The 20526-nt window shown below is 42.7% G+C and overlaps 1 protein-coding gene across 1 annotated transcript in view; it reads left to right on the forward strand.

Annotated features, from left to right (window-relative positions):
- The first annotated feature begins 12208 nt into the window (after window positions 1-12208).
- Window positions 12209-20526, forward strand: part of pkn1b (protein kinase N1b) — a 56034-nt gene continuing 47716 nt past the window's right edge. The window contains exon 1 of the mRNA XM_080775825.1: window positions 12209-12748. Coding sequence (XP_080631951.1) covers window positions 12728-12748 — 21 coding nt within the window. The 5' untranslated portion in view covers window positions 12209-12727. The remainder of the gene's footprint in view (window positions 12749-20526) is intronic.

Here is a 20526-nt window from a genome sequence, read left to right on the forward strand (position 1 = left end):
TTGTGGTCGATTCTAGGAATGCCTTTTAAATTAGTAGTTCAAAAATAGCAGATGTACAAACAAGCTCTCAGCTTGCATATCTGCTATTTGTTTAATAGCCAATGCAAAAATCTATAATGACACCAGAGATGCTTTCCCTGTTTTTAATGGGTTAACAATTCTGAGAATAAAAATAAATAATAAAAGCATTGCGGAACCAATGTGGAGGGTGGTGATTCTTAAACTGGACGGAGGAATTCAGTCCATATGGTAAAGGCATGTCCAAAAAGAAGAAAACGGTGGGTGTAGCTTTGCTGGACGTTCAAGCCCCATACAATGAATTTGAAAACCGACGTCGAGTTGCTGACATCAACTTCTTTTTTTTTTACTCTGGACACTCTGGCCTAAAAACCCCAGCAGACAGAGAACTCGAGAAACGCATGTCTCTGAGAAGAGGAGTGTTCCTAGACTAGAGCGTCCTTCCTGCCATATAACGCATGGCAGAAAGGTGCTGGCCGCAAAAACAAAACAAAAACACGTTCTGTGGACATGACCCCTAAAGCATGCCTGGAACTCTTGTCCTGTTGTCTTTGTGTCCCCAGCTGTGTATTGTCACTTATGTACCATAATGGGCTACTCCCACTTTGTATCTCCTCGTCACCAAGGAAACAGGCTATAAACATCGAGGGATACAACATGGAAGAATGGTGTTTACACAATGCAATTTTGGTTTGATAAAACCAAAAGTGGTATCTCAGCACCCCGCACATGAATCCACTTTTTGCTCAGAGTGGTACAAATGCAAATGTGGTTGCATTTGTAGGCCTATAGAGCGTCGCAGTCCCTCCCCCTTTCAGAACGACGAGTGGCCCAGGAAAAAAATGCATTTTTCCCAACAAAGAAGAAAAAAACCTGCCTTTTTTTCTACTTTCTAATTCTTTGTTTGGCCCGAAAATGTTTGCGTGTTATGATTTGTCATTACGACGCTTAAAAGGTCTTTAAATAAATACGTTTTGAAAAATGTATTGGGATTCATTTCCCAATACACTCGTTGTTCTGAAAGGGGGAGGGACTGCGACGCTCTATACCCTCTTGAGTTAAATGCATGCATATGTGTCTCTCTCTTTCTCTCAACCTTTTAAGATAATGCACTGACCGTGCAACAGCACGTGCACTACCCCTCCTAGGTTAGACTAAAGGTCCTTGCGCACTGGGAGCGTTCATGTCATGTGATTCATTCACATTAGTTTAATTCACGTTAATTGAAACTGATGTTTGTGTCATGAGTGCATCTGCACAGAACCTGAATGTAACGAGGCGATAAAGTGACTTTTGAAACGAGGTCAACTGTTGACCGCGGATAACGGCATCAACCTGTATGAATGTGGTATCACTTGATGATGTCAAATATTTGCAATGGATTTTCACATTGTTTAATTGTCACATGCCTGGTGTGTAAGGACTTGTGTCCCCGCACTTACAAGTACCAAGTCAACGGCAAGTTCAACAGCTTGCTTGAAATGCCTGCTTGCATCCTCCTCGGTGTAGTGTACCCACTTCATACATTATCTGACACACACACACACACACACAGCTAAACATGTTTAGATATTATCATTCTAAACCTGGTTTACTTATGTTAAAGATGGAGTGCTGTGATTTTTGTACTTTTTCCAATTTTTCATGTGTTTAAGAGGTGACAGTACTTCATTAGACCCCTTGGTGTGGTTATGTGCAATGATGTCTTCCCTTTGTATTTAGGGTTTCTTCCTGGAGGCTGAAACCTTGACATGGCAATGGAAAAAAACTGTAATATAGTGACATCACACTATCAGCCCCTCCCCTAACCCCTCCTCCTTATCATACAACAACAACTGTGGGTGTGGCTTCAGTTCAGGTGGATCACCACACACACCAGGCAAACCAGGCATACTTAATGAACTGATGGGCGTGCCCACATAAAAACAACATTTTAACAAATACTGTACACGTTTTTTAAACGATTCTTCCTCCTTATATAACAAGACCTGATGATCATGTTTTATCGTGGGAAAAGAATCATGGCACTCCATCTTTAACATATGTTCTTAATGTTGTACAGTACATAACAGCATAAATTCCAGATTGAGGCTTTAATCTTCGTGTTTATGAAATATCTACAACCATTAGGTTGGTTTTACGGAAGATGATTCTGAACATCAGTTGTATTTTATTGCTAGTTAGAGCCATTCCAATAGTCTTTAATCTTATAAGCATGGATCCATCTTTATCCATGCAAGACAGACATTCCAGGACAATCTCCCTTTCTCCCAAAAATCTGTGAATGAAGACTTGAATGTTAACCACATGAACCCTATAGCATCCCTATTCTGGGGGTTCGGTTTTTATGGGTCCCTTTATTTTTAGTTTCTTACATTGTTTTAAATTATTACTATTTCAAAAAAAATAATTCCTGAAAATCATCAACAAAATCAAATAAATTCCATATTAGAAAACATTTTTAGCTGATCTAGATCGGCTAAACATCCATCTATTACATCGGCTAAACATCTATCTAGATCGGCTATTTTCACTAGTTTGAGTACAGGGAAGACTGGACTCAAATGTCTATTTTGGGTCACGGGCTAAAAGGTTTGGGAACCACTGAATATAAAGGGTTTAAGTGGTTAAAGTTTTCAGTTTCTGTCTCTAAAGGCCTTCTCTTCCTGTGTGACCTCTGACCTGCCTGCTCCCACTCATTCTATAAATAAACCCTGGTGGCCACCCTCTGGACCTCATTCACGCCCCATCTGAGATACCAAAGTCTGGATTATTATTTTTTTAAGGAAAAAAGTGGTATCTCAGTACCCTTGTTCCCCACTTGTAACGAGAGAGTGTAAAATATACATCATTTGTACACTCTGTTAAATGAACACGCAGCATGCATACTGTATGTATCTCTCTGTCTCTCGCTCTCTCTCTGACCTCTGGATCCAGCACTGACCGTGCAGCATGCCCTCTGAGATACCAACGTTTGGTGCTTTGACAAACCGTAAAAGAAGACATTAGTGGCTCTTCTTTAGAGAAGGAATATAATTGGGTTGAGCAGCAACGGCTTCCAGATGTTTCTCTTGGCTTTGAGCATCACTAGAGGCCATATTTGGTGTAATCATAATAAATTACCCCCTTGTTGTTCTGTTCACTACTGCATTGTATTTTAATTATGAGAACAGTATACAGCATTAGTTGATGAAATGTGGCATTAACCCAAGTAAATCACATTTAGATCAGTAGCAATTACTGTAGGCTTGTGTCAGGCCACTGAGACATGTAATTGAGAAATTAGTCTCATATCCAGGCAATCCACTTCTCATGATGGACCAAGCCTAATTTCTCTGACACTCCTCTTGAGAGTAAGGATTTGGGGAGCATTTGAGGGTCAATCTGAACGCTATGACATTGCGGTGCGTTATGAGGTTATCACTTACAGTGACATGCCACAGTATCGATGAAGGCAGGCGTACTGCCACCACACTCATCTGGCCATGAATTAGAGCAACCTATCGTACTCCAAGGCCTTGTTACCGCGACCATCAAAGTCGGGTTGAGTTACATAACAGATCAATGCAAAAGGAGACTACTGGACAAGACAGGAACGGAGTTCCGATGTAATCGTAATAACGAGAGGTCCCTTAAGGACTAAGGAGCACAATTTCTAGTTTCGCATGACAACCATTGAGCACCTTCTTGTGTTCGCACACAACCAAGTCTTATAGGTAACTTTTGTACCGCATTGAATGCTGGAGAAGCAGGTGACAGAGTCTGCATGTGACGCCCAGTGTGCGCTATCCACTTAACAGTTTCATGGCCGATGCCAATTTATTTCACCTCCCCTGTTTTTTGTGTATTATGTATTTTATTTTATGTCCGGTTATGATCCTTTGTGTCATCATAACAGTGATCAGTTGTTGTGACCTTTCCTCCCCGGACCTCGTGTGGCTGTCCTCCCCGTTGTGTTGGATGCATGCCTCCCTAACGGACACTCACCACGTGACCATCACTGTCTGACAGGACGCCAGGACGCCCGGTCCGACGAAGAAGACAAAGTGAACCGGACAGACTCTCAGGAAGACGTCCAGAACCAGAATCACTCGTCGTCGTCCACCGGCCCCATAGCCAACGGCCACTACCTGGCGCTGGTCCCGGGCAACCGGAGGCCCATCGATCCCGTGGTCGCCTCCCAGTTCGCAGAGATCGCTCCTCGAACGACCTCTCCTCCTTCTCCCGCGAACGCAGCCCCCGACGGGGACGGGGGCGGGCCTGCGACGACACCACACCGGGAGCGGCAGGAGCAGGAGCGTCAGAAGCTGCAGTGGCTGGAGCAGGAGCAACAAGTGCACAAGCAGCTGGAGCGGCAGCGGCAGGAGCTGCTGCAGCTGCGGCTGCAGGAGCAGCAGCAGGACCAGCATCACCAGAGCCAGCAGCGGAGGATGGTCCTCCAGTGGCAGCTGGAGCTGGAGCAGCAGTACCGCCTGCAGCAGAAGCACGTCCAGCAGCAGCAGGTCAGGAGGAGCCCCTCGGGAGGAGTCATGCTGTCTCCCTCCTCGGGGCTGTGCACCATCTACGAGGCCATGGAGGTCAGCGAGGAGGAGGAGGAGGACGAAGACCCACTGCACGAGGGCAGGAGGGAGGCCGGGGAAGAGGAGACGGCGCCCGTTGCCCGCGGGGAGCGCCCGGCACCGCCCTGCGACCTGGACTGGAGCCAGAAGGTGGACATGGTGCAGCAGCTCATCAACCAGACCCTGCTGCTGTCGTCCGGGGGAGGGGACGCGGGGGGCGGCTGCTGCTGCCCGCCGCTCCTGCTGCTCCCTGTGGGCGGGGGCGGCACCCTGAGCCCCCTGGAGAGCAGCATGTGGCCCCGGCTGCTGCCGCACTTCAGCCCGCCGTCCTCGGCCACCGTCACCTCGGTCAGCTGCTACTCGCCAGACAGCCAGGGCAGCTCGCCCCCGCCGGGGGACTGGACCGTGGTGGAGGTGGAGACCCAGCACTAAACCCTTTTACATATCGAAGGACCCCCTTAGAGAGTAGAAATGGAAGCAAATGGAGTTACAGACCTGTGAGGGTCCATTTGGTTCCATTTTTTTTGTACGCTTTCAGAGTTACAGACCTGTGAGGGGATCATTTAGCTGGAGGGACCCACTGGAACCCCCTGGAGAAACCCTGGGGGGTCCCCAGAACCACTGGTCAGAAGGACAGATGGCTTCATCATCACTGTCTGTTAGTCCCATCTCTACTTCGTGGCATGGCGGTGTCACGTGCAAACAAATTGCAGATCTATAAGCTCACAGCTTATTAGATCTGCTGTTTTCGGTGCTCAATAACATTGTGCGATTAAGCATAAATTACGCACACAGTCAATCAATCCACTAACAGCACTGTGACAAGTCAATCAATCAATCAAATCTATTGATCTGATTCTGTACACACTAAATTACATCCCAAATCCCTGAATTTCACAGATTGATTTCTGCGCCACAACATACTGCAAAGTTATTACACACACACACACACACACACACACACACACACACACACACACACACACAGTGATCCAGGATTATGATTATTAGTCAGGTGGTCATGTGATCATATGGACTGTACTGTACTGAGGGGTCAGCAGGTCTGTTCTAGTGGCAGATGGGTCCTGATCATCACAGCATTAACCACTATTACACACATATTGTTGCTGTCGGGCAAACCTCTTATCTGAATTATACTCACTTTTTGTGTGTTTTGCCCTTCTTGATCATACTGCAGCATCACACAAAAGCGTCAAAAGTAGCAGATCCACAAGCTTTGAGCTTGTAGATCTACTACTCGTGCTGCTTTTGAAATGTAAATCCTGAAAAGTAACAGTTTTGGACATAGGAGGTTTCCACCCGACAGAGATAGCAGATCTGCATGGTAAACACGTCGCACAGTTATCCTTTATTATCTTAGCAATATGCATAATAATACCAGTAAGACGCCTGAGGGCGAGGTCGCCTGCACTGGCCATATATGGAACGTGTCTTGAGTGTACCGGGTTTGATGAGGGCCCAGGTAGGGCCGGGACTTCATGTTGAGAACTCTAGTTTTCGCCGGCTGCCGGGCGCGGCTGCACAAATAACTTTGGGGCAGGCCCATCTAGAGTTTAAATGGACAGGGACAGTCAAAAGGGAGACAGGAGGATGGATGGGGAAGGATCAACATGGAATGTCAGAACAGGTTCAGACATTATATCTTATTGATGACATCAGGGATCTCCATATATAGGCTTAATTGCGACAGCAGGTCACATTTACTATGATCCCTGGTTTACTATCATCCCTGATGATGTCATAGTGATGTCACGAGACCTGGGCACAATATATGGTGGCTTTCCCCATGTATGGGGATTTTGAGTGACTGACGGACAAAAAACGCACAATTCCATATAGTTAACTGCGACCTTCGGTCGCAAAAAACATGATCAGAGCACTCCACTTAATAGCTCTCATAACCCTAGTGGGTCGTTTCCTCTGCCACTGCTTAGCACCAAAATAGTCAAACCAAACACTATGACCTCTGAGTGAGGGATGCAGCTATGACAATGATAATGCACTCATTTTACTCCTCTTTCTTGTAACCTGCTTTTGAACAAACCCTTTTATACACAGATGTGTGTTATGTTGATGTACTGTAGGCCGCTTGGGTTATTCTCAGTACTGACGTGACCCAAAACAACAAAACTTGTTGGACATGTGCAATAACAAAATATGAACCAACTCCTTGTGCTCAACACACATTCCTTTTGCCTTTTTTTGGGTCTGTGTTGTGACTGTGTGTGTGTGTGTGTGTGTGTGTGTGTGTGTGTGTGTGTGTGTGTGTGTGTGTGTGTGTGTGCGCGCGCGCGTGCGTGCGTGCGTGCGTGCGTGTGTGTATGTGCGTGCATGTGATGTGTGCGTGCGTGTATGTGCGTGCATGTGATGTGTGCGTGCCTGACCTATGATGACACTGTCATGATGCAATCTTTTCCCCTGGCTGTGCTGTCAGAAATGAATCCCCGCTGTGTGTGTGTTCCCACTGCTCCGCAACTGAAGTGAGAACTTTGTGTGTCTCCCCTCTAAAGACCTCACTGAGCTGCTGTCAGCAACATAATAGAGCCGGGGGGGGAAAGAGGAGAAGAGGGAGAAGGAACTTGTTGTTTGAGTCCCCTTGCCATCCGGACATGCAGTGGGTGGGTGGGGTCGGGGTGAGGGGGTCTCTGTGGAGTTTAAAATGGCAAATACTGTAGGCTACTCAAGTTAAAACCTCAAAATTGTACTGATGTACGGTATACGCACTTGCTTCCAACCACTGGGTGAGGTGGAAGGGGGGTGTCTGCTGGAGGGAAAGGGGACAGGGTGGGTTTGGTTTGAGTTCCCAAACAGTGGGTTGTGGGTCATAGTTAAAGTAGACCAATTTGTATAGGCCCAGGGCCACGATCCAACTAAAAAGTTATAAAATCTCATTATATATATATATATATATATATATATATATATATATATTAAAAATTGTATATATTTTAAAACAAACAAACAAACAGAAAAGTTTGGGAACCAGGGGTAGAGAGGATAGGGGGTGTTGGAGGGATCCTCTCTCTCTCTCTCTCATTCCAAAGTTGTGACCTCATTTCCAGGGTTGGCTGATTATTCAGTGGGTTTCCGAGGCTACCGGGTGATGTCATGATTCAGAGAATGGGAGAGTCTGACATGGAAAGGGAGAGACAGGCTTTGTGCCACACCGGTGGGTGGGCAGACTGGGACAGCCATTCAACATTGAGTATCCTTCTTGTTTGTACGCTCGCTGTACCTTGTTTTAATACAGTTATATCTATGTGCAATCTTTTGTTTGTGATTTGTGCAATTATCCCTAATAATTAGGGACTATCAGGTTTAAAAGTGCGTGTTAAACGGCTACAGTCTATAGAAGAAAAAGCACCTGTCGTTCTCCCTTTGTCTGGGGTGGGTCAGTTCTGTTCCTAGTGACAAATATAGAGCAACACTGCCACCTATCGGAAGAATGACTAGTGGTAAAGAAAAATAAAGAAAACAAATACATTTATATGAACACTGTCTTGCTGGCATTGCTGCTATAGCCTGTATCTATATTTTACATGAGATGTTTTATGAAAATGTTCTATTATTACTATACAAACGTCGACAATAGGTTGGACATGCATATCCTACTGTTTCTGAATCATTTAGTCTGAGTACAGTGCACAATAGCCTTGCACACCTTTTTTATTAGGCAGTGGCTATATCTTTAACAATGAAAGTGAGTTGCACACCCTAACCTTATGCATGTTGTCAGTCTTTCAGTAGGCTAATTTTGTGTTTTTAGTAATAGAAAAGGATATGATACGTTATATTTAAATAAATACATATCTAGCAATTAATAGTTTGCCCAGGTTGTAGTAGGTCTATAGTATATTATATATGCTCTGTGGGAGTGGACCTCTTGATAAAACATATCACTATGTTTCCTTTCCAGCAAATATTCATGAGCATATTCATCATCTTTTCTTATTGAATACTTGGATTTATGTTTCTTATTACTGTGTTTCTCTTTAGTTAAACTTGTCGAACTGTGAAAAGAATAAAGACCAGTACTTGAAATTATTCAATAAAGTTATTATATAAACACGCACTGAAAGAGCCTAGTGTTTTTCCCTGTCTCCCATTCATACCCTGAACCCTTTTATCTTTTATAGCCTACTACAGTACAGTAGGTATAGGCTATAAAAGAAAACATGAAGAAAAGATAAAGTGCGACCTCTACTGGCAGGAACCTCATTATAATTACCGGTATGTCCAAAACTGTTACTTTTCAGGAATTCTAATTCTAAAGCATCAAAAGTAGCAGATCGACTTGTAGATGTTGATGATTTAGTGTGACGCTGTATATATTATAAAGTATCCTTAGGATGTTAATTATCAAACTAGGTCGTGAATTGGTCGTCTACATTTCATGCTCGTTGTTTAACCAGCAGCTAAAGCATGCAGCTGCAAAAAACACAAAGTTAAAATATGGATTCTAGAGTCTAGACTAGACTATTATCTATAAAAAATAATCTCACATGTGGGGTGGTCTGACTGTCTCTGGTGGTAACATCCATCTGCATACAAAGCTGTAGGTAACTGTACACCGCTGTGAGTGGAGAGTGATCCGGCTCATATGCTAGCACTGGTTCTCAAACTTTTTAGCTCAAGACCCAAAAGGGAAATTTGATATCTCCCCAGGTCCCAAACTAGTGAAAACAGCAGATGTAGCCGTATCTACTATGTCCATTACTTCTTAAACATTTTTTGTTGGAATTTCTTTGATTTCTATATTTATTCATGACAATGTTTTGAAAAATGTTGGATTTGGATTTTTTAATGAAAATTGAAGATTGGTTTTTTTATGCTACTGGTTTGTGACCCACAAATGGGTCCAGACCCAGTGTTTGGGAAACGATGTGCTATAGAGGCCATCTCAGATGATGGCTCTATAAGAGCATTCTAATGCTTCGTTTATGGTCTGTCATTGACTCGTTGGGCCCATCAACTATTTTCAAATTAAAAAACAATAGTGATCCATGCAAGGCACCGACCAGCACATCAGGAGCAATTAGGGGTTCAGTGTCTTGCTCAAGAACACTTCGACACTAAAGGCCTATTCATAGTCTGGATTTTCGGTGGTGAGGTGACCACCGGAGCTGTAATAACATGGAGCGGTGGTGAGTAAAAACAGAGAGAAGGGCTGGGGAGAGCGGTGGTTTGCTCTTCACCGGGGCTCAGTGACGTCATGTTGTAGTTCGGTGGTCACCTCACCACCGAAAATATTAGACTATGAATAACACTTAACTCTGGGGGAGCCCAAGTTCAAACTGGCAACCTTGCGGTTCCCTGCATCCAGCCACTCTACCCCTGAGCCACCGCCGTTGATATGGTGATGTAAAACAAACAGTGACCAAACAAACATTAAATTATCTTTGTTGTGTTGGGGACAAGATGATGTAAATTTTCACTTCATTGTCAATGGCATTTTTAAAACAAATATTGAACTAAAAACAAACATTAAAGCTATAGTGAAATCAAGTAGGCTATATAGAATTAAATATGTCCTATTTATAGGCGTAGAACATTATTTATTTGAATTATTGGTCATTGTCAGTCAGTCAGTTGTCATATCCCCGTACCATTTTGATTGTCCCAATGTTCCAGTAAGCAAAAATACAAATCATTAATCACAATTATTATTATGAGAATGAATCAAGTAACAATTTGACGATCATGGCAGCTCTATCAGTTACAGTACAAAGCAACATAAACAGCTAGGGCATAGATCACTGAGAGGAGAGACAGGGGGTCTCTCCTCTCAGTGACCCCAAACTGCTCAGTTTCTGCCGCTGGTGACACCAGAGACCGAGGGGATATCAAGTTAGTAGCCTAGCTGTGTACACAGACAGCTCTGTTCATATTGCATATCAAAAACGAACTAAAAAAAAGGTAAACCATCTTGTCAACTTTAGCATGTTTTTTCGTAAATTAACGCCCTATTGATCACAGATCATCAGTTCACACATACAGTATACTACAGCGTCACATCAAAAGTAACAGATCTGCACGCTTCTGCGGCACCTTTTGAGCTTGTAGATCTGCTACTTTGGCTGTTTTTGAATTTAAATCCTGAAAAGTAGGCCTAACGCTTTTTGGTTTCCACCCGAGTGATCCGACAGATATGATATTTACAAAAAGGTCACACTTGAATGGCAAAAAAACAAAAAACAAAATACAGGATCTCTGTAAGAGAATTAATAAAGAAGAGAGTTTTCAGTAGTGTATAAAGGTTAAAGGAAGAACATTTTAAGAGAAAGAAGATCCTGGATTTGTAGGCCTATTGCTTTTAGCAGAACATGTATAGGCTATTGTTATAGTAACCACAAGTGAAATATTATGGCCTGAATATGTCTATGTCTATGTCTAGTATTATATATTTAATAAGTGGGCTTTAAAAAAATAGTCTCACTGAACAAACAGAACAGCAGCGGGGTAAAGTAACTATAAGTACATTTACTCAAGTAATGTACTATTTACAATGTTCAATACTATTAATACTCCACTATACTAATATTGTAAATCTATCCCGACATTCTTTCTCTGCATCATGCATGGATTAAAAACACAAACAGTCAAACATATTTCCCTTTTAAATACATCCCTAAATATTGTACTTTTTACCCTATAAAATATTTGAAGTGATGACAAATAAAAACATGACCAGACAAAATTGGAAAGGGGAATAAATATTATAAAACTGAAGATGATAAATGGGTTCTCTCTCCTGACCAACCAGAACATTTATTTTCTGTTTATTTATAGAACATAAAAAAATATATCACTTACCTTTAAGTATAGGCCTACTAATACCCCCATTGGCAAAGTTGGAACTGAAAGGCAGTGCTGTTAGAAGTACCCTATTGTAGAAATTGTGTGTTGTATTGGTATTCATTTACTTGAATAAAAGTACAAAAGTATTGGCATCAAAAGGTAGTTAAAGTAAAAGCAATACCTACTCATTATGCACAAGTTTTCAAATGTAGCCTATATAAAACGTATACAACATCTTTGAAAAATAGCAGATCGACAAGCTCCCAAAGACACATTGTGAGCTTTTAAATCGGCTATTTTCAAATTGCCAAAGTGGTTATGTAATAATAATCAAAATCTACAAATATAGCAATAATCAAATCAAATAATTATAGTGTAGGCTAGTAAAAGTTAAAAATGTCATTTGAGATGTAGTAGACTAAGTAGAGTATAATAAGTAACATGATTGAACATTGTAAATATAGGCCAATATACACCTCAAAATTGTACTTGTAAAGTACTTGAGTAAATGCAGGCTACTTGATTAGAATGATACTTTCCCCCACTGCTAAAAGGTTGAATGAATTAAATGTAATCAAGCGGTCTTGATCAACAGGTTCTACGGAAATGGGAGTGATCATGACCCAGAGGCAGAGGGCGCCATGGGTCGACGCACAGCCCAGCTCAGCCTCCAGGCAGGCGGGCAGCAGCATCACCATCACCACCGCACCTCCGACACACACACACACACACACACACACACACACACACACAGACAGACAGGGCTATCAGCTTTCCGCATTCTGTCTGTCTGTGTTACGGCGTCGTTTTTCCTCCCACGGCGCTCATGATCCCCGTGGGATTCGGATGGTTGAGTGTACACACCGCTGCTACTTTCTAGTGGAAGTTCAAGATGCGGCGACGGGCGAGCAGCAGCACAGTATGCACGAGTTGACATCCTGCTCCGGGGGATCATCACACACACACAGCGACCACCCGGCGACACCGCCTCACAACAACACAGTCCCCAGTTTGTGACTTCTTGAAACGCCAGGATGTCGCCGATCATATCACCACCACCACTGTCACTACCAGGCTCCAGGACACGTCCAATCGTGTCTTCTTTAACCAGGAGGTACACTGTTCACGGTTTTAAATCCTAAAAAGGACATTTGTCTAATTGTCTCCCCGTCATTTTGGACGTTTGTACGGACGCCAAGATCTACGGAACAGCTTATGTTGTCTGTCTGATGGTTTAGTGCGACAGACAGACAGATAGACACCACCACATCCCCGCAACGAGACAAAACCCAAACAGACCGACCGACAGCATTTGGTTTTCACGGCTCAGGATGGCAAATAACGACCTGCAAGTAAGTTTGCCAAGTTCTCCTTGTGATTGTTTTGATGCATTCATTTGATTCATTGACAGCTGAGCAGGCTATAGTTGTCAGTGCACGTCAATGCAGGTTCTATCTGTACTCTGGGCTGGAACCATGGTTCCATTACGGTGTTCCATTTGTATATAAGTTAGTATAGTGTAGTGTAGACAAGTCCATTTGAAACCTCTCAAGGGTCCCTGAGGGACGGGTCCCTGGATCACACATACTAGAGCTTCCCAAACAGTGGATCGTGACCCATGGATCGCACTAGCAGATACATTATGGGTCGTGAGTAGGCCTACATATCCCCTTTATTATTCTTTTTTATTTACTGTTTTTAATTAAAATAATAATAATAATAATAATAGCCTAATACCTCCCCCCCATTTTGTATATACCTATACATAACTTTTCATGAATATAAAACAAAATTCAGACTCTTTTTCAAAGACATTTCATGTCATGAATTGAAAACAATTGTTTAAGAAGAATTGAAAAGAGGATGCAAGGTGTTGTGAGCTTGTAGAGATCAGCTATTTTTGTTTGGTTCCCTGGGGAGACTACATTTTTCTCTTTTGGGTCTTGAGCTAAAACGTTTGGGAACCACTGAAGGGAACCATTGAGTTATAGACTAATAATGCATTCATTCATTCAATCTTTCATTTGGCCCGTCAATTATTATCTGTTTTGTCTGTCATGTTTTTAAAAATGTCATTATTCCTTCCTCGCATTACTCAAATGACGAAAGCTTGGACTGTTGGTTTGTTTTCTTCTCTGGTGCTAATTGTCAACGGTACTTCTTAACGGCCTGCATGTTTACGTTTCATCACTGACTGATTCGCCCAATGACTTGTAGGGATTCGAACCGGGGGTCTATTGAGCGAGAGACCAAACATCAACCTTTCCCAAAGAGGGAATCCCCGCCTGTAGATATTGTCCAGTACTACTTGTCAATCAAGTAATACTGCCAGTAGCGGCAGTAGAATAGGAGTAGAGTGGCTGGCAGAGCAGCCAGATTAGAACTGCAAGGTTCCATCGTGGGCTCCCCCAGAGTTAGTGTTGAAGTGTCCTTGAGCAAGACTCTGAACCACTAATTGATCTCAGTGGTTGCCACCATTGGTGTGGGAAGTGACTAAGTGAGGACACTGGCGTTGACTGTTCGCCGCTTCACCTCCCAATGTATGAATGGATGGACCAATAGAAGCATATTAATGGGATGACCACCTACAACCACTGGAGTATATTGTAACGTACTCTAATTATCAGTTAAAATGATATGCTATTCCTTAAAATAAGTTTGGATGCTGCACAGTAAAATTAATACTATCACAAATGGGGAAAAAATGAAAGGGTCACTGACTTTTATTCGTCTCCCGAAAGAAAATGTGTTGAAGTAGAGGTCTTGAAAGCTGCAGTACAAATACACAGATAGCAATACAAAAAGACATATAGTGACATATAGTCACATGACATATAGTGACATGCATATAGTTACAGTAACATGTGCATACATACATACTGGCTACACTAGGCGAGTTGAGGTAGTCACACACACATGTGTTCATCACAGTCATGAGGATTTTACACCTGTATTGTGGTATGCGTTGCCTCAGATAGTGGTTCAGTGTTGCCAAGTCTGCAAGTTATTATAAGCAATTTCTGCCTTGTTTTTCTGTAAATTAGCTTGTAAATATTGTAATTGTGGGATATGTTGTGGGGGTGGGGGACCTATACGAGCTTGTGTGTGCATGCAGATCGTCTATTCTCCAATGGCAAATCTGTATACTGTAGGTTTAAAGTGCTCATAGCCTAGTTATCTGGCAACACTGGTACAGTTGTGTGTGTGTGTGTGTGTGTGTGTGTGTGTGTGTGTGTGTGTGTGTGTGTGTGTGTGTGTGTGTGTGTGTGTGTGTGTGTGTGTGTGTGTGTGTGTGTGTGTGTGTGTGTGTGTGTGTGTGTTTGTGCGGCAGTCAGACAGACAGTGTGGCTGTCTTGGGTTTCAAGGCTCCACCCGGTGTGGTGTCACCAACCACCACACGGCTACGGATGACGAGGGGAAGTGTTAAAAATTAAAAAGGCTTGTCGAGTGTCATTATCCAGTCCATATTAAAGGAGAGGTTCACCCAATAAAAATACTTATTGTTCGTCAATTAGGCTACTGTACCCATGAAGCCTTGGAGTTCATGGATTTATTTTGTCACATTCCTAAGCCAGTAATTTGACTTAAACACAAACCAACAGAATCTCCATGAATTCAGGGTTTCATAGTGTATTTTATAGAAAATATTTGCGCTAACTACTCCTTTAAGCCTGGTTCTCAACCTTTTTTTCTCCATTTCAAGGACCCCCAGTTTGATATGCTTTAGGCCACAGACCCCCATACAATCATACCCTCTGGGACTCCAATCTACACTGTGAATTTAACTGAGAGCGTACTGGTCCATTTGGTTCCATTTGTATGGTCTCAGAATTACAGACCTGTTATGGTTTGGACCCCTGGTGGTCCCCGCCAGACCCTTCATCGTGAAACAGTGCTGTAGGCTACAGTATACTCTCTGATTACTATAATAAATAATAAGCCCGGTGATGCCATTGAAAATTATCAGGAAATGAATACGCTATGCTATTGAGGAGGATTTGTGAGATATGTTTGCCTAGAGAAGTCGATCGTAACCCTGTTTTCAAAAGACTGCAAACAACTTTGCAGTTTTCAGCAGGTTAACTCCATCGGCCTTGCATCTTTTAATTGCATATATGTCTATTCAGGCACTGATATGACTAATGTCACTATAGGTGAATGCAATTAAACTACCTGGTTGTAGGCAAGGCCATGTAAAGAAAGAAAGGACATTTCCGTCACTTTCTTGGGCCGGCGGCAACTCCAGCTGGCAGATTGGTCACACTGGGTTGGCTAACTGCAGCCAAACGTTCAATGTAATTCATTGAAGCCAGTTAGAGCCGAATGAATGGACAAGCATGTGAATAAACACTATTTCTCAATGGTTGTCACCTTTTTCGCTTCAGGGAAAAAAGACAAGAAAACATATACACATAAGATATCATTTCATTGAGGTATTCTAAATAGCAGAGTATGTTTCAGACTGGGCGCAAGTATGGGCTGTTATCACGAAACCGCAGTTCACCGGACAGTCAAAAACCTTTTTAGAAAAAATAGAAAAAATAGAAAAAAATACAGTGTGCACACATTGAAAAAACATGCAACAATGTCTTCTTTTATTTTCCCCAACCGATTATCTTACAAAGGTCACAATCATCAAGAAATGTTGTTTGCTCATGAGCTGGTCCAGCCGGCTCACTTTGACTTCAATGCATTCCACCCACCAGTTTGCCCCCAGTTGCTTTAGTGGCTCATGCCAGGTAGACCTGTCACAAAGATTACATAATCGCAATTATTTTGCATTTAATCATAATAATAATCATTTCCAAAATGATTTTTCAATGTTCAATGCCAGAAAAACTTTAATATTGTGCGACAATCAATCTGCAACAGACCTTTATGCATCATTGATGTGGAACTTCATGCAGTGAAGACAGCAATCACAAACCTGTGTGCAAACCTGTGTGCAGTGGTGGACTCAACCCCAGTACTTGAGTCAATGTAATAGACAGTATTTTCCATATCAAGGACCATTATTTATTAGGCATTTCAGCCATGGACCACCATATGATGAGATTTAGCCGCTCAGACCAAAGACTTAAAATATTTTGTTGTCGTTGGATACGATTTTGTGTAGGAATGCGTGAAAAACAAATACTTTTTTTTTTGGTGGAACTACTCCTTTCAGTACAGTAGTCAAGTAAATATACTTTGGTTCCCGTCCACCACTGTACAGTATGTGTGGGCAACCACAGGTCACGTTAACGGGTCAGCAGACATCAGGTATCATGATGACATCATCACCAGTATCTGTTATCTCTCCTCAGCACTTTGCCCGTTCCAAAGCTGTCTAACCAATTCCCACATACTGTAGGCTTGTCACAATGATTACATCATAGCCTTATTTGGGTTAATAATTACTATTACTATTCGTATCCATTTTCAAAACATTTTCTACTAGGAAGTTATTAAAAATGGCAGTCCTTTTGCTTATAAGCATGTCTCATACCTGGCATGTCTTTAAGCCAAACAGAAATGTAATTTTTATTCATACTACAATGTTCAACGACAAAAAACAACAACAAAAAAACGCAATTAAACTGTAAACCGACTCATCAAGTAAGATCTCATGACAACCCTCTTCCCACATGGAGCTGTTTGTTATTGTAACCTGCACTGAACTCTGCTCTGACATTTAGAAGTTGGTGTTTCCATGACTAGAAAGGTTGCCCTCCTGTTTCCTGGAAGGCTGGGCAAGTTGTGAGTTATTAACCAGAGTAGTAGGACCCGACCAATGCTATAGGTGTTTGTGTCCGATGATGATCTTTGGAGGGTGATAGACAGAGGGCTCTCAGTATACTACGCTAGAATTAATACCCTCCCTCACACACGCTCTCTTCTCTTGTCTACAACCCCCCAACGTCCAACCCCCCCCTCCAGTATCCAGGATTAATCCATCTGCACAAATCTGTCACACACACACACACACACACACACACACACACACACTCCGAAACAGTATTTTTTGACCATTTTCCATATTCTTTATTACTTGCGCAAGCAGAGCGCGCAAGTAATAATTTTGCCCAGTCTGTTCACCGTGTCTGTCCCTGCTGCCCCAGGGACACCAATATGAGACTGAGAGAGAAAGCAAACAAACCATTAGTATCACCCTGGGAGGAAGAGAGCGACACACACACACACACACACACACACACACACACACACACACACACACACACACACACACACACTTTGTGAGAAAGGGATTTGAAAGCCAAGCGTTGTCAGTTTACTCACAGCACAGCACCGTCACTCCTGTCAGTTATTTCGTCCTGTATTGGTAGCCTATATTAGCCCAATATTGGCGTTACGCATTTCACTTGAATAATGTTGTGTGCGCACGTGCGCGTGCGGAGAAAGACAGTTTTTTAATGAAACTGAAAATTATAACGTGCTGTCTCGCCGCCGTATAGCCTGCATGCCTATTCCTGTGTGTGTGTGTGTGTGTGTGTGTGTGTGTGTGTGTGGTGTTACGCATTTCACTTGAATAATGTTGTGTGCGCACGTGCGCGTGCGGAGAAACACAGTTATTTAATGAAACTGAATTTTTTTCATTGGCTAGCAACTTCACAATTGTAATCTATTTATACAAGTGAGAAGTCGTACCCATACAGAAGAAAAAAACCCAAAGCCACAACCGCTACGTCGCTATTGCAACACCCACAACACCATCTTACACACTACACCCACACACACTCACACGCCAGTGACGTCACACACTAACCCTTCGTAGGCCTTCGCAGTGGTCCTGGCCTATCTCCTCAAAAACCGTCGTTCGACAAAACTCAGCACCAGCCCACAAAGAATAATCTCGGCATTGCCACTAATAATGCCTCACTTCCACACTCACGCCGCCAATGCATTTCTTTAATACACACATTCTCGGGACAAACACCCAAACACCCACATCCCCGAGCCTTTCCTACACGCAACACGGAATCAATGCTGCCTATGCTGTTGCCAAACACAGGGACACAAACAAGCCCAACACGCCCAGAAAACAACCACGCCACTTACATACATTACAACTCGCTTACAATCACACAGGATTGGGTCTTATATCACCCTGGGATTTTACAATAGCCTATACATTGCATTCCACATTTATTTCTGTCTCATGAAAAGCGTACATCACCTGACAATTAACAACCATTTATTTTACTTCAATTGACGTTTGCTTTGGACCAATGCAATTACACACACTACAACTCGCTTACAATTCGCTAACCTGGCAACCTGGAGCCAGGCTTCCCTCTCTTCCCAGGCCCGCCCCCACAGAGAAACACATCTCGCGCAGCACAGAATCTGATCTCGCGCAGGACATTGATGAGAGAAAGAAGGAAGAGGACAGATTATACGATCGCTATTTTGCTTCTTCCATCTAAATCTCTTTATTTACAAAATAAATGACTCGACGATTCCCTTAGTTACATCAACATTGTTCTTTGCCATTCATTGGATTGGGCCGAAATATCCCCATTACACCGAGCACTTTGCCTATTTTCGCCAGACAGCCAACTGCCCAGACCCAGTACACATGTATACATACGCCTGCACGCACACGCACGCCTGACGTGCACACACACACACACACACACACACACACACACCAACATGCGACTCATTAAATAACTCCATTTCTCCGCACGCGCGCACACAACATTATTCACGTGAAATGCGTCACGCCAATATTGAGATAGCCTACCAATATGTGGGTATAGCCTACAGGGAATTACCGACGGAGTGTATATATACACACACACACACACACAGTCCCGGCTCCCCAAGAAACTGCTGTTTGCCACACAGGGACACAAACAAGCCCAACACGCCCAGAAAAAACCACGCCACTTACATACATTGCAACTCGCTTACAATCACACAGGACTGGGTATTATATCACCCTGGCATTTTACAATAGCCTATACATTGCATTTCACATTTATTTCTGTCTCATGAAAAGCGTACATGACCTGAAAATTAAAAACCTTTTATTTTACTTCAATTGACGTTTGCTTTGGACCAATGCAATTACACACACTACAACTCGCTTAGATTTCGCTAACCTGGCAACACCCTGCCTCTTACGTCACCAGCTCTGTTCTGTCCGTCGAGCTCACACTCTGTCGCATCTTTTTGATGGGCGAGTGGACATTTAATGCAAATAAATTAATTATAGGTCCAGCAAGCAAATCATGATGGTCTGTTTGTGCTCAATAGGTCACAATAACATTCCGAAATTAGGTGTTGTGTTTTGAATGACATTTTCCCCAGTAGTAGTTTCATATCTATCTCAGCTTTTGCCTGATAGCACACATGCTAACGTTAGCAGCATTTGATGACAGGCTGCCACTTGCCGTAGCAACGTACAGTGTGCATGGGAGAGTGGACATTTAATGCAAATAAATTAATTATAGGTCCAGCAAGCAAATCATGATGGTCTGTTTGTGCTCAATAGGTCACAATAACATTCCAAATTTAGGTGTTGCGTTTTGTATGACATTTTCCCCAGTAGTAGTTTCACATCTCTCAGCTTTTGCCTGATAGCACACATGCTAACGTTAGCACCATTTGATGACAGGCAGCCACTTGCCATAGCAACGTACAGTGTGCGCAGACCTAACATTCGTTGCTTACCACAGAAACACACGGCCTTTTAACCACGCGACTTACACACAACAGGTCGGGAGTTATTAAACCGAACGTGGACGCTGTTTCAGTGTTACATTTGCTGCGCATATCGCATTAATTGTAACGGCATGCATGATAAATGTAACAACGCTACAAAACACCATTAAACATATCGTTTTCAGCTTAAAGCAATTATATTTCATTGAAGCAACTCCTTAGCATTGTTTTCATACCATGGATGTGACAAGAAAATGTATCAAACATAAGGGAAATATTAAATAGTATCGGGTGTACCAGTTGGGCCATTTCTTTTTCTTCAATGGGGCAATACATTGATTAAACAAACGTTTGATTGATTGAGTTGTACCATGTTATACAACCCTAAACTAATTTTAGAATACACTACACAATACAATACAAATTTAGAACATATTTTGCACGTTTCATTTTTTTACTC

Source organism: Protomyctophum bolini (assembly GCF_963924005.1).
Source record: "Protomyctophum bolini genome assembly, chromosome: 11".
Taxonomy (NCBI): domain Eukaryota; kingdom Metazoa; phylum Chordata; class Actinopteri; order Myctophiformes; family Myctophidae; genus Protomyctophum; species Protomyctophum bolini.